This window comes from Poecilia latipinna, unplaced genomic scaffold (genome assembly GCF_001443285.1).
Source record: "Poecilia latipinna isolate Pla-1442-1.1 unplaced genomic scaffold, P_latipinna-1.0 Scaffold1672, whole genome shotgun sequence".
In the NCBI taxonomy this organism is placed as follows: Eukaryota; Metazoa; Chordata; class Actinopteri; order Cyprinodontiformes; family Poeciliidae; genus Poecilia; species Poecilia latipinna.
This window is the reverse complement of record NW_015114288.1, coordinates 8,435-24,027: the sequence shown is the minus strand read 5'-3', so window position 1 is coordinate 24,027 and position 15,593 is coordinate 8,435. Positions and strand designations below refer to the sequence as shown.

At 38.2% G+C, this 15,593-nt stretch overlaps 2 protein-coding genes across 2 annotated transcripts in view; one reads left to right on the top strand and one right to left on the bottom strand.

Moving 5' to 3' along the window:
* The window catches only part of bcl2l12 (BCL2 like 12), an 11,491-nt gene extending 9,637 nt beyond the window's left edge, over positions 1-1,854 (top strand). The window contains exons 6-8 of the mRNA XM_015059948.1: positions 248-321; positions 613-876; positions 1,505-1,854. Of these exons, the coding sequence (XP_014915434.1) occupies positions 248-321; positions 613-876; positions 1,505-1,546 (380 nt within the window). The 3' untranslated portion in view covers positions 1,547-1,854. The remainder of the gene's footprint in view (positions 1-247; positions 322-612; positions 877-1,504) is intronic.
* Positions 1,855-5,808: 3,954 nt separating this feature from the next.
* Positions 5,809-13,750, bottom strand: tspan4b (tetraspanin 4b). The gene is made up of 8 exons (XM_015059965.1): positions 13,423-13,750; positions 10,233-10,302; positions 9,824-10,015; positions 9,569-9,643; positions 9,167-9,262; positions 8,864-8,977; positions 7,301-7,384; positions 5,809-7,197 (listed from the first exon to the last, which is right to left on the bottom strand). The coding sequence occupies exons 2-8, from the start codon at positions 10,299-10,301 to the stop codon at positions 7,129-7,131; spliced, it is 699 nt and encodes a 232-aa protein (XP_014915451.1). The 5' UTR covers position 10,302; positions 13,423-13,750; the 3' UTR covers positions 5,809-7,128.
* Positions 13,751-15,593: the final 1,843 nt, after the last annotated feature.

The window sequence follows — 15,593 nt, the reverse complement described above, 5'->3', positions numbered from 1 at the left end:
GGCTAAAGCAAACAAGACTCAGACTTATTTTATTGTCGTTGCACAAAGACATGACAGTAAAATTGGCAAATAAGGCCTATATTTTGTGTTATTCCTGAAATATTAACATGCACATATTTGTTCTTTGTCAAGATGAGTAGTGGAGGAGGGAAACAGGCGGCCATTTTTAGTTGGTTCCTGTCAGACATGAGGTCAGTGCTGTAGGATCTGATTGTGGAGCTGAACTGATGTCTCCATATTTCTGCAGTGTATGATAATGAAGTCGTGGTTCAGCAACTGGTGAAGCTGCTGAGTTCAGAAGGAGATGCCATGAACACTAAGGTAGGTCCCATTACATTATAAGTGACATAAAGGTAGAAAATACATTTGTTTATCAAATGTTAAAAGTTCTTTGGTTAAGCTGGAAAACAAGTGAATTTGGAATATTTTAGAAATTCCATAGAAATCTTTATTAAACTTAACAGGAAATAATGATGTAGAACATTTGTATGTTCAGCCTTCTAAACATGGCTTTTATAATGTAGAAAGCATGAACAGACAGTTTAATGTACAATTCAATAAAGATGAAGCTAACAACACAGACTGCTGTCAACCTGTGACCTTCCCCGGCAGATCCAGCAGGATCCAGAGCTGCGCTCCAAACTGTCTCGTCTTTCATACAGATCGTTTGAGCATGTTCTAGACATCTTCGGCAGGAATCAGGTATCTGAAGACCCCCCACTGAAACCGTCGACCAGTCCAACACTACAGCGAATAGCCATCTCCATGGAGGTGTCCCGGCGCATGGTGACGGCCACAGGAACGCAGCGGATAGAGGGCTACGCAGAGCGCTACATGGACAACTTTATCCCCTGGGTCAAAAGTCATGGAGGATGGGTGAGTGGTCCTATTCAGGTGCATCTCAGTAAAATGGAGTATCACTGCAACTGGATATATTGCATTGGATTGGAATAAATATTGGCTATATATTAGGTCTATGAACAGTAATACATTAACACTTGCAGTTAATCTAAAATGTTAAACAAGCTAATATTAAATAATGTCGATTAATCGCACCTTGACCTAAAAGCCTCTCTGCTGTGGAGAGTTATCTAGCTCACAGCAGTGCAATACATGGTATTGTACAGTGGTCAGCAATGCAGAGTTACAAATGTGAGTGAAAATGTGAGAGGAGAGTCAAATGTTTGTTTAAAGTGTATGCATTACATGCATACACTTTAAACTTTAAACATATATATATATATATATGCATTACATATTACATTACATATATATATGCATTACATGCATATATATATATATATATATATATATATATATATATATATATGTATTTGTGTATGTATTGAATCTGTATAATATGTCTTTAACTTTTTGAATCATATTACTGAAATAAAAAGTTTCTGATGGTGCTAATCCACTGAGGTGAGCCTGTAGAACCCAGACAGCATAAAGCCAAGTTTATTTTCCTCTCAGCTCAAACATGGCTGTGTTTTATCTGCAGGGAAAGGTGCTGGATATAGACAAGACTGAGGAGTGGGATTGATGCCATGAATGTGTGTTTATCATGAACCATGGCTCAAATGGATGATGTCATCTAAAATGGTCCGAGGAGCTGACCAGCAGAGTTTAATCTGACCAGTCACATTACATAGACGTGGTCTCTTTGGTTCCTTCTGCACCAGAGTGCTTCCAGTTGTTGTTTTACATTTAACCACTCAACCAGGGACCAGCTTATTGTCACTGCTGCTACTGGCCTTTGTTTTCAAGGACCTGCTATCCTTGAAACTAAAACTAAGTAGCTAAATCCATTTTGTTGTGGAAAAACAAAGAACAAAAACCAAATCGACTGCTTGTATTTTACCTCTTGGATTATGAAGTTCCACAGTGAGACTTGAACTACTGGAGAAGCTACTTTACTAAGTTATATTTTAAACTGACAAAGCTTGTGGAAAATATGCTAAAGATTATGGGGTGCCATTTCTAAAGTTACACACAAAATTTAACACATTGATTCATTTTGAAAGTCATATTTTCACAATTTCAACATTCGTTTATAAATGTCAGAGTTTCAAGCTAAATATTTAATTAGCAAGCTAAATATTTAGTTCAAAGCTAAACATTTAGTTAGTTATTTAAATATTTAGCATAGAGCTAAATATTCAGTTTGAAAAAATATTTGAAATATTTAGTTTGAAGCTAAATATTTAACTCAGAGATAAATATTTAGCCAATACACAAATTCACTTGCCGATAACTGAAAAGTGGACTACCAAAATAAAAGCGGGGTCTTGCAGACCTTGTATAAACTAATGCTGGTGAGACTGATTCATCTCGTCTTCATCATTGATTGCAGTGACGAGTCAGCTTTGAAGGATTCAGTCTCACCAGCAGGAGTTTTATACAAGGTCTGAACACCCAGCTTTTATTTTGGTAGTCTACTTCCAGTTCTCCACATGTGTATTTTTATATTAGCTAATTAACTATTTTGTTAACTAACTTAAATATTTTGTTTGAAACTCTTACATTTATAAATTAATAGTGAAGTATTAAAAATATTAATTAAAAAATCAGTCCCCATTTTTTCCCCCCTATGGCAGGTTACATAAGCCAAATTATTCATTTTTATTTGTGTAGCTTTACAAATGGCACCACATGCAAGATGCTCACTTTAATCTGTGCAAAAAAAGGACCGGTATGAGATTCTCACGGTATGATAGAAAAAATACCAGTTTCATTGTATTTCAGTATTTAAACACAAATTTGATGAAGAACAAAATTGATCAAATGATCTGTCTTTTTTCTTTAACAGAAAAGTAACATGTATTTCTTGTACTGCTAACAAGCATACCCTATTCCAGTTGCACTAATGTAAGTTATAACATTGATCAGTTGTTGATCAGCATGTCAGGTCAAGCAGAAAAAAAATAGAATCCAATGAATTTAGTTGTAGATTTCAAGCGATTATTGTGCAGAAAATTTTTCCTCTTAGCTGTTTAGCTTTTTATAGAGGAACACAAACATAAGTGAGCAGTCATTCAGGCCTGAAGGGGTGGAAGGGTAACTTTTCTCTCAAAACAGCTGAAGAAAAAACTGCAGCAGCAGTAAAGTACTCTAGAGGGGAAAGTTTAGTGGTTTTGAAACAGTAAGTTTTAACACACTGTAACCGTGGAACTGGCTCAGGACTCTGCAGCTGTCTCTTCACCAGCCAGAGCTGATCATGCTAAACATGCTCTGATTGAGGAGCATGTCAACATTCTAGAGAGTGCAATAATTCCAAAGCCTTTTTCTGCCATTGGTTGCATCGATGCATTTAAAAATGAAAATGATGTGATTCAGATCAACCCCACCTCTGAATATAAACAGCTTATCCAGAAATGGCTTTGGAAAAAAGTTGAAAACATGAAATGTTTGGGAAAATTCAGTGATTGCTGATATTTACTTACCTAAGTGCAACTCACTGATGGTCAGCTCATAAGTCTGACCTGATATTATTTTTAAAGACGTAAAAATCAGTTAACATTTACAGTATGGGTTAAAATACAGCCACAGACTCCTCATTGTGGGTGAGCAGATGAGTTAAATAGCTTCTCTTATACAGTACATATGTTTATTCTAAGCAATGTTATTAATCTTGTGATGTTCATACTCCAAGTGTCAGTACTGTAATATGATCACTACTTTATTATCAAAATATTTTTGCGTTTTTTTTAAATAATAAAAAATAAAACTAAAAATTTCTTAATGCAAAAATATTCAGGGTTATTGGATCAGGAATTTGTGGAACATGTTTACTGTAAAGACCTTTTTATAATAAATCTGTTCATTAAGAGTTCTTTTAGTCATAATCGAAGGGGAAATGTCTTTTACTTCCAAATGTAATCATATTGATAGATGAAACAAAAAGTAAATTATACTTGTCTATGCTTTACTACATTTTGTTTACATTATGTTTAATAATAATGTATGGTAAATAATGTGAATAAGTGTTTATTTTCCTGTAGTGTTTGCTACGCTCAGCACTGAGCCTGCTGTGTTCTGGTTAACCAGCAGCAGGAGGCCTCAGCGCCTCTCAGCCGTCCGTAACACAACCTACATTCTGTAATGCATTAAATGAAGAAGGGAAACTGTGATGTTTGTTGAATTATCATTGTTTTTTATTGCAGTTTACCTTAGTCATATTAGGCATAGTAGAAAATGTTTTATGTATTTATTTATTGCCAGTGAAACTGCTGATGTGGAGGATCGTGTACTGTAGATAATGTCCAACCTCTGTAACTGACTAAATGCTGATATGTCTTTTATTAAACTCTAAAGATTATATTGATGACTTGACTCTTGTGCTTAGTTTTTCTGTATGTTTTGGATATGTTAAATTCAACCTCTAGAAAATGTCTAACAGGAGTATTTATTCACAGCTTTAGTTTGTAAAATGTTTTAGATTCTCAGATGTCCCTGTTTGTTGTTTGGTTCAGGCAGAGACCTGGTGACCTAAAGAGAACAGTAGATCTAAATAGATGAATCTACAAACAATCATTGTACATATCACCATCTAGTGGAAGTGATTGGGAACTTCAGTGGAATCAGCTGATACTGACAGTCAGAAGCTTCAGAGCAGCAAACCGTCTGTAAGCTTCATGGAATGGATTTCTTTGGCAGAGCAGCTGCACCCACATCACCAAATGAGTCTGATGCAGTGGTGTAAAGCAGTGTTTTTCAAAGTGGGGGCCACGGCCGCAAGGGGGCGCTAGTGGAGCCTGAGAATGTTGGTGGGAACATGAGGAAAAAAGGAATCCAAATGTAATCTGTTTTTAAATCATTGTTATAAAATTTAAGTTAAAATAACTTCTTCAGTCTTTATTTAACCTGGATAAAACTCCTCAAAGTCAAAGATCTCTTTTACAAGAGTGCCCTGACAACTTATTGATGATGGAGATCAAGATAGTGTTGCCCTGCGACAGACTGGCGACCTGTCCAGGGTGACCCCGCCTCTTGCCCGGAACGTTAGCTGGAGATAGGCACCAGCACCTCCTGACCCCACTAAGGGACAAGGGTGTAAAGAAAATAGATGGATGGATGGATGGAGATCAAGATAGAAATAGCCCTTATTGTCCCACGGAGGGGAAATTCAGAAAAACAATGTTTACCATGGCCGCCTTTCTGATTGGCTGCCAGCCAAATGTATCACGTTGCTTTGCTCCTCAAGCTAGAAATGGAAAAATAGAAAAACACCAGAGGAACCGTCCAGCAGCCCTGCTGCAAAAAAACTAAACTGTGGAGAGGAAATAAAATTTCATGGGATTAATTTAAAAATCTGTAATTTTCTTATCAAAAGAGAGGCTTATGGTGGAAAATCTTATCTGGTAATATATTCAATATATCTTAATAAAGTCATAATATATTACCTGCTAACATTTTACAGGTAATATGTTATGACTTATTACCACTTCTAGGTCTACCTCGCTTGTCTTGGGTTGAACATCTTTTTGCCTTCAGAACTGTTGCAGTTGGTATTGATTCTCCTGTTTCCTGGTGGCAGGAGAGGCAGAGAAATGAGGATGTGAGAAAATGATGAACTGTTTCTGAAACTGGTCAAAATGTTTCTTTGGTATCAACAGTTCAAAGTCACTGGAACAGCTTTTCTTCCTCATTTTTTTTGCTAAGTTTATTCTTCCGCAAGTCATCTTTGCCACATGGAGTTGTTGCTATGTGATTTGTTGCTTGAGTTCTGTGAATAGGTGTACCTAATAAAGTAGCAAGGGAGTGTAGAAAGACTTGATTTTTAATAATGGACAGAAACAGTTGTATAGGTTTTACTTTATGATGATGATATAACAGCTTTTACTCCATTCATAATAATTGTTTCCAGGTTCTTTGACTTTTTATACTCAAACATCAAGAAATAAATCATACAGAAACAATTTCTACAACAAAAAAGTAATTTCTATAAAAAACATTCCCTTGTCCGTCAATTTAAACATCTGAAGACAAATTCTTCTTATACATTATGTCATTCAGACAGACTGATTCTAGTTGCACAACATAAGAAACCAAATGTTCACAAGTTGCTCAGACTGATTTGCTTTTAATTAACAAACTCAGTATCACTTCATTGAAATGAAAAGGTCATTTTGTGCTAAATAATCTTAATCTTGTTTTATTAGTCAGGAATATACTGTAACTTCTGGAGTCTGGCCGATACAATGTGAACAGATACAAAACTTACAATCATCCTATTTCAGTTTGAACCTTACACAAACAGCTTGTAGTGTGAGATTGAGTGTTGCTCAACCTGTAAAGAATCAGATCACACTGCACAATGATATTGTAGTTCAGCTATTTGTGATGAATTAAACATTAACCAGTCTATACCTAAATACTCATGAGATAACTTTATTTTTGCCTGTTTTTGATTCTAACTGGAGAGTTGAACTGTTGCTCAAATGGAAGACTGCAGTGGGGTTTTTCTGTCACATTTCCACAGATAAAATCAACACTTAGACAACTCCTTCTGTTCAGTAATGCAGTTCTTAAGTACAGCACAGGATCAGGAGGATGAGCCAGCTGAGGCTGCACCAAACACCACAGAATCAGCAGAAGATTTAAAAGGAAGTGGGTTTTCCCTCCAGCTGCTCTATGAATCTGCATTATACAAACTGGATGATGAACTACACCAGCATAAAGCTGCATCCACAGTGCCATAATGTCAGAAACTTAATTTAGTGGAATTTACACACAGGAAAAAGAATGTAAAACGGCAATCAAAGGTAACTATTAGGCAGCATTTTGAAAATGATAATGTATACAATTAATCATGATAACTAATTAAATTCTTATATTGTTTTATTTGCTGGAAAACATAAAGTTACATACCAATATATGTGTTCAATTGAATGAAGTTAAACACGACAAAGTGATTTTTGAAGCAACGTACGTCCTTAATATGTCACAAACACACACATTAACAGAAAAAAAGTTGCATTGGAATTACTGGGACCCTGTCACCTTAGAGCATTTCAAATCCATCCATTTCTCCTCCTTCAGCAGCACAGCGCCCCCTGCAGCTGCTGGAGTTCCTCCTTTTAGACGATTCAGCTCAGGCCCATGTGAGCCAGACCCAGGCTGCTGTTAGTCCAGGTTCTTCTCAGCGTAGAGAATTTGGCAGTACATCTGCATGGAGAACACCAGGGCCAAAATCTGTTGAGAGGATGAGTCACATGGTCAGAGAGCAGCGCTGCATCTGAACAGTTGTTAATTTCAACTGAGTTGTTCAAATGATGAGGACATAGAGATAAAGTACCTGTACAACACCGATGCACACTCCAAACACCAGGACAGGCCTGATGTTGCCACTCAGCCAGTTTTTGGCCTTCGCAAAGCACCCCTGTTGCAAACATTCACACAGAACATGTGGAGGAGGCTGACACAGCAGATAAAACGAGTGGATCAGAGGTAGAAGACTGACATCAGCACATGCATGAACAAGAGGAACTGGTCTTAGAAACTGCTTTTCAAATTCAGAGCAGTTTTTCTGGGTGGAATGGTAATAATGCGTTCCCCAAACAGCAAAAGGTTCATGTGCATCTTTGATCATTTTCCTAAACAGGAAAACATTCTAGTCTAATCACTGCTGCATGAAGCCTACCTGATATGTAGACCACAGAAAGGTTCAGCGCTGCTTGTGACCAGGGTCTCAGTTCACCAGGAGATTCCTCGTCTCTACATGTGGTGAATTTGTGAACATCTCACTTTAAAGTTGTAGTATGTAACTCTTATATATATATATATATATATATATATATATATATATATTTGTCTCTCGCCCATTTGTCTCTCGCCCATTACATTACGTGGTGGATGTAGCAATACCAAGTGACCACAACATCAGGAAAAAGGAGCACGAGAAACTGGAGAAATACCAGGGCCTCAGAGAGGAACTGGAGAAGGCCTGGAAGGTGAAGACCACAGTGGTGCCTGTGGTCATCGGGGCCCTCGGGGCAGTCACCCCCATACTGGAGTAGTGGCTAAAACAGATCCCAGGAACAACATCAGACATCTCAGTCCAGAAATGTGCAGTTCTAGGCACAGCCAAGATACTGCGCAGAACCCTCAAGCTCCCAGGCCTCTGGTAGAGGACCCGAGCTCAGAGGATGAAAGAGACCACCCACGGAGGGTGAGAGGGGAATTTTTTTTTTTTTTTTGTTACATATTTGTTGATTTTATCAGGACATCGTGACAATCTGTGAAAAGACTGAGTTCCTCGCTAGTACATGGGGTGATTGCCAGCTCTAAGACCCTCCTCCTGACTCTGATTGGTTGTTTTTGGTTTGTGCATTCCTTCAGACGGCAATAGTAGCACAGGGAGGAGATGGAGGAGATCAATCTTTTCACAGATTATCTGTCTCATACCATACTGTCACAAATGGTGACAGTTCGAATAAATATGTAAAAAACCTGTTTTTTATACAAGTTACATACTGCAGCTTTAAATATAGGTGTAGCCAAACTGCGGCCGACTTTTATTTCCTCTCCTGTGTGAAATGAGAGTCTTTTCTGCCTTAAATCTGTTCCTCCCACTTTATTGTCACTGACTCTCCCCAGTCACCCTCCACCCCCTCCAGCGACCCCCACCTCACTTTGGGCTCTAGTGAAATGTAGGCAATCCTAGTTCAACAGTAAATAAGTGTAGTCTCAGCAAAAGGGTTTTCCTGTGTGGTTACTGTCAGCAAATACTTGTGGGGCACAAACAAATTCATGCATCTGGAGCACATTTAGCTTCCATGACAGAGAACCAACCCAGACATGTGTTTGGGAAATGTTTGATGCTCCAAATGTTCCTGACAGAACTGAGCCACAGACCAACCTCACTCCATCCAATGCACTGGTCTCTGTCAGCGCCGGGGCAGCAGGATGAGGGCAGCGTTCCGTTCAGCACTTCATGCCAGTCTGTGGAGTTGTTGACACCACAGCATTTGAACTGCACACAGAGAAGAGCATGAGTCCTCTCTGCAACTTTACATAACTTCTGTTTGGCAGGGGGGTTCTGCTTATTTTTCATTACATTTTTTAAAGCGTTAAAGTTGGAGAGCTATGTCTGATATCTGATATTCTGAAAAGCGTAGCAGGGGCGTAGGTCTGAGAGAATCATGGGAGAGTTCATGCGTACCATCTTCTGCACGTTGTCCCAGGATTTTTTAAGTTCTTGTTCTGAATTATATTTCTTCATGCCGTTCTTTAAGTCCCCCTTGGCATGTGACTCCACCTGAGAAAAGACAGAAGAATACATACTTATTGAGACAATAATTCACCAGTTTGACTCACGCCTCAGCTTCCTCATGTTACTGTTACATTATGTTAATATTCCTGATCAGTTAACTCACTGATAGAACTGGGAGTTAGATTAGCAGAACAGCTGTAGCTTCACTTACACAAGGACAACATGTGACGACATGCAGGACCTTCCACCAGTATTCCCACCCCTTAAACTTTGTCATGAAACCTGAGCAGACATATTTTCTTCTCCTGTTTGGGTTTGTTTTTGCTCTCTTGATGTAGATTGGAGGCTCACCTGGTCATGGAGGTAGTATAAAACCAGAACCACGGTAATCTCTGTCAGGACCAGAATCAACAGGATCACAAAGAACTGCAAAACAGAGAAGAGCGCGTTTGGGTCAAAGGTTAGACTCTGAATTTAAAGCCGTCCTTTACAGCACGGTGTTCTCTTTCTCTATAGTACCGCCATAGTTATGTAAATGCTCAAAATCTTCCCAGAAAAAACATTTTTTAAAGTTATTTTTTATTTTTTTTTATGTAGTATTCTTACAGTGCACAAAAGACAGCGCTGCTCCTTTAGAGCCCCGAGGCAACCCAGGAATCCTGTTACCATGGTGATGCCACCAGCAACCAGCAGCAGATTGGCAGCTGAGAGTGATGGGAAGGACAAGGGCAGAGAGGAAAACTCTGCCTGCGTGAAGGACAGCCAGATCCCGACGCCGAACAAGCCACATCCTCCCAGCTTAAAGGCAAAGGTCAAAGGTCAAAGGGTAAAGTCAAAGCAGGATCAACACCAAAGGAAACAGAAATTACTAATTATCCTGTATTTCAGAGAGGTGGCACTGTTATTATTGATAGTGTTTTATTATTTACTTATTTTTTTTTACAATTTTGCTTAGAAAATTAGAACATATGAAAATAAGATCAGCAGCTTGTGACTGATTGGTGAAAATACTGACCCAGAAGATAAGATTGAAGACAAACATCAAGTATTTAACGCAGCAGAGGCACCGCTGAGACACAGACATCCTGCAAGACAGACGGACAGATCACAGCTAAGACCAACAGCTTCACTGCAGGGTACATGCACTTCTGTTTCTGCATAATTTTAAATAAATCATTTGTAGAGTCAGGATGATAATTAAGATAAAAAAATATATCAAGATGAATAATAACACACAATGTCTCTCCTTTAGGGAATGCGTTCACTTTGCTTCCAGACTCACATGGGAAATGCAACCGTCAAAGCAGCAGGATTGGCTGCTGCTTTACTCAGACATTGTTCTTTAAATGGAATCGCTGGATTAACTCAATAACTTGATTTTTTTCTGTATTTGGGTTTGAATGTAAATGTGACTGTAATGTATTTTGTTGAATTGAATGAATTGAACTGAGCTCAGTGAAGGAAGGGAAGTTGGATATGATTGAACTTGTTGATCTTATGATCAACAGCCTTTCCAGGCTGTGGAAAGATTTAAAATCCCTCATGATTTTCTTTCACTGAATGGATGATCACAGCTGAAAACACTGACGTATGTGTCTTGAGTGGTAACAACTCTTGTTTTCCAATTTAGAAAAAAACAAACAAAAAAAAAAACAGTTATCTTTTTGATTATTATAATAGCCTGAAATCACAAAATACATTTTGGAACAGAATATATCTTATATTATAGAGAAGGTTTTCTTTTGAGTTCATGTTCACTCATTTTATGTTGAACAAGTCTTTTTAAACTCCTCACATTTATCCATGAGCAGAGCATGTTTTAATAGAAAACACACATTTTAAAATCATCATTAAACTTTAATCACTGAGTATAAATATATGTAATTAGGTGTTTGTGTGCATAAGCACGTTTCCACTCCAAGCCCAATCTGAATTGTCCTTCCAGCCACCCTACACAGGAAGTCTAACTGCTGACAGGAAGGAAGCTCCCTCCCCAGCTCAATAGCCCTAATTATACTGCTGAAGGCATTTCCCATGTCTTCTCGCACTTACAGCATCTTCCTCTGATCATTTCTCCACAAAGTAAAGCCCTTTACTTTAAAAACCCTTAGGGTCAGGGGTTGGAGCTGCACACTATAACTGTAGCATAGCTGATGAAGCATAGCATATCCTTGAGGAGTCAAATCTGAGTCATGAACAGGAAAATTCAAAATGGCAGCAGTGATAAGTAGCTATGATTCCAAACAGAACCATGAAAACTGACTGCGGTATTCCTGACCTGAGAAATACAACAGAGCCAACTTTCAGCTGGTGTCTTAATCCAAACCTTCTTTTAAACGTCATTTGAGCATTTTATTTTCTATCATGTTAAACCATGGTTTTCCCTTTTTTGTGGGGGAAATAGGAGTCTGAAAAGTGAGTTGAGATTTCAGTATTCAGTTCTGTTTCTTCTGATGCACAAAATAAACTCCAACGTATTCACTTTCTGTCTTCACCTGACTATAGGCACAGCTCACCGGTTTTTAATTTATTCTCTGGCCTCTGAGGTTTGCTAGACAGCATTATTGAACCATTACTGAAACATAACTTATATAGTAATAATAATAATAATAATAATAATAATAGGTGCTTTCCATACAAAACACATAAAATCAATGAAAAGCTACAACAGTAAAATAAAATCAATTGACAGGAGCAGAGTTAGGTTCTACAGCAACAGTCCAGAGCCTGACCAGTCCTTCATCTGGACATGGAGACAGGATGGACCAGCTGCTGACCTACCAGGACACAAACATCCATCTGGACTGACTGGACAGGTGATCCGTAATCAATGAAATGGCTGAGAGGCACATTGTGACTCTGAGCAGCAGAAATCAAAAGCTGAGGTAGGAGCAGGAATCTTCTGAAAGCAGTAGTGTAAGTCACACAATCTGAAAGTTTCTTGTAATAAAATTCACGAAGCAGAATGAATGAAAGCCTTCATGTACAATTAGGTCCAAGCAAAATCATGTGAGTGAAAAGTATAAGAGTCAACATTTCTCAGTGCAATTGGAGCACAAATATGCTGACAGGAGCCCATGTAACGCCTTCTAAAATCTATTGATTATGGAACAGTTACACGAACCAATCAATTGTTAAAAGATGTCCAGTTTGGACAGTCCACAAGTCCTTCATAGGAGACAGTAGGAAATCTAACCCTGCACTTCACTCTGAAGGCATCCTTCCCACAATGAAGCATGGTGTTGGCAGCATCATGTTGTGGGATGCTGTTGGTCAGAGTGAGATAGAGACAGGACAATCCTGGAAGCAAAGCTGTCGGAGGTGCAGCTCCCTAAACCTCCAGATGCAGTGGAACCATTTAGATCAAGGCTTGCTCATGGGTTACAGCGGTCCAGTCAAAGTCAGACACTAACAGATGCTCTCCTTTCAGGTTTGATCTTACTAGCAAATAATTAAATCTGTGCAAATCCGGTAGAGGTTTCTGGATCCACTGGATTTATTTGCAGCCAACTGTGGTTCTTCAAAGTGTGAGCTTGAGATGAAGTGGGGTTAAGACACATATGCACCATTGTTGTTTTTTTTTTAACCAAATGGCAAACAGTGTATCATTTTCTTTCCATGTCACAGTTATATCTTACATTTAAAATATCAACAGAATGCTTTACATTTGTGGTTGCAAGGTGAAGAATGGGTGTGAATACTTTTGCAAGGCACTATAATCCTGGTTGAGATTTTATCATTACAACAAATTATCATACAACCTCATATAATTGTCTGCTTATCAAAGTCATTTTATGTTGAGCTGCAAAACAAGAACTCCTGACCTCCATGTGGTCATTACCATCCAGCTTCAGGAACTCTACAACAACAACTCTAAAGCTCAGAGGTTCTAATCACTGTGACAGAGTGTCTGCGTGGTGACCCCACCTCGGCCTCCACCTGACCACCAGCTGCTGTGTTGGTCAGAGACCCCAGCAGAGGCCCTCACCCGCCCTCAGGGGTCCAGGCTGTGGAAGCCCCCAATATTAGACCGAACATTCAGTGTTTGACTTGATCGGGACTCAGATCTCATTAATTAATGTAAGAAGCAAAGATGAAACAGTACATGTTAATAAACCATGTTATTACATAATAAAGTAGCTATTCAAAATCCTTAGTGTAGAAGTATTTTTATTTGTAAAGTGGAACCTGGAGTTCGTCTTTACCTGAAGATGACTTTGTCTTCTCTTGCTTCTTGTCCCTCTCCTCTTAAAGCCGAACTCTTTGACGCTTTGTTAGCTTGACAAACGTCCTGGATCTGGTTTCTGAACCGGCCAGGCGCCTCAGTCAGCTTTTCTTGCTCCTCTTTTCCTCCTTCCTGGGTAAACACAGTCTGCCTGTTTTTACTAGTTAACCTATTTTTCTGCAGACTTGGAATTTAAACATAATTAGATGCTAGAAGGTTCACAGTATGTTTAATGCCTTTCTTCTTACAGACTTACAACTTTGTCCCTCCCACCTTCTTCCACTCTTTCTCTCTCTCTCTCTTTCTCCTCAATGTTTTCCAGATGTGTGTGTTGTTGCCCGTCCCACTCCGGATCCCTCCCCCTACCGGTTTTTTTTTTTCTTTTCACACTGCTGCTCCCTCCTTGGGCAACAGACTCCAGCTCTTAGAATGACTTTCAAATTCCATTTTTCATTTCTTTGTTCCAGAAATCTGAGGTCAGTCTCCTGTTTCCTCCATTTCAGTGACACGACCAGACAAACATCAGAATTCCAGTACATTCTGACACAGCGGAACACACAGGCTGAGCCGCTTCCTGACCAAACAGGAGATTATGTCCCATAATCTAAAACTAATCACTGTATTTGAGGGATTTCACGTTTTAAGCCACTTATTTTACCTCATTTCAAACCCAAATTGTAAACTTTCCTGGATCTCACGGAGGATTACATTTTAACCTACATCTATTAAAAACTTTGGAATGTATTCTTTTCATGATGCAGGAAAGTAAAAAACTGAGGATGACATCATGGGACCATAAACACTGAGCTTTGAGTAGATGAGGAAAAGGTCACAGTTAGACTGACCTCCAGTGAGGTGAACACCAACATTTGTCACCTTTGCAAAACTGAAAATTTAACAGAAAATGTTGTAACATTTAATAAATTATATATTCATCAGTCATAGACGATGTATTTTAGTTCTGTACCCAGGCTGCTAAGTTAGAGGATTGTCTACAGTTTTGGTTCAATTCACATTCACTCCAAAACTCATCTATAGGCTTGGACTAATGTAAATGATGTGGAGTCTGGATTTTACTCAACAGAGGTTTTCTGTTGAGTAAAAATAAAACCATGTTTGGACTTGGCTGATCTAACAATCTTTCAGAATCATAAAAACACGTCTGCTCTGATCAAACAGGTCTGCTGAACACAATCTGACCATTCTAACAATTTTCTGCAGCATATTCTCCTGTTTAACTCCCGGTGCTAGTCCTCTACTTCTGACTTTATGACTTTTTCACGTCTGTGCAGTAAAGATTTTCTTCACTTTGCTCAGCCTGCTTGGTGCCTTTTGCTTGTCTCATCTTTGAGTTTTCATCACAAACATCCTGACTGATAAACCTGTGAACATCACAGGTTCTTCTATAGTTCAGTCAGTAAGCAAGCCATGGTGTGGTGAGTGGTACTGAAATATACTTTTCACAAAACCTGTTAATTCATAATATAAACACTACAGTTACTTCTTCACATAAATCCAGATGAGTTTCAGCAGCTTTTTTTCCCATTCATTTGTCATACAGTGGATATATGTATTGTTTTATATTCAAGTTTTACTGTGATTTTTATGTTCAGTTTTAATTTTATGTCATGTTTTGGTTAGGAGTCAGGGTGATGAGTCTGTGTGGGGTTCAGTCCTCACAGTTCCCCACCAGAGGGCGCTCTGGTGGGGAACTGTTTAAACTTTACCTTTAATAACATAAAGTTACCTAATTTTTAAAGTGCAATCAATAATACTTTTATAACAAATTTATGTCAGTAATGATTTCTTGGTTAATGTCAAGTTGTCATAACAAAGACATTTTGAATAATGTCAACTTTGTATTAAAAGTTTCATAATTTACCGAATGACGCTTTATGACAACAGTCATAAATATTCATGAAGACTTATTCATGTTCATGACAGGTGTTATGTCATGTTTATGACAGTGTCATGACAGTCTTATTCACCTCCTTCAAATAAAGTGTTACCAAATTTTTAAATATAACCAAAAGCAAAAAAAAAAAATAAATAAATAAAAATATATATATATATATATATATATATATATATATATATATATATATATATATATATATATATATATATATATATATCTCTCTAAGGAGGTTT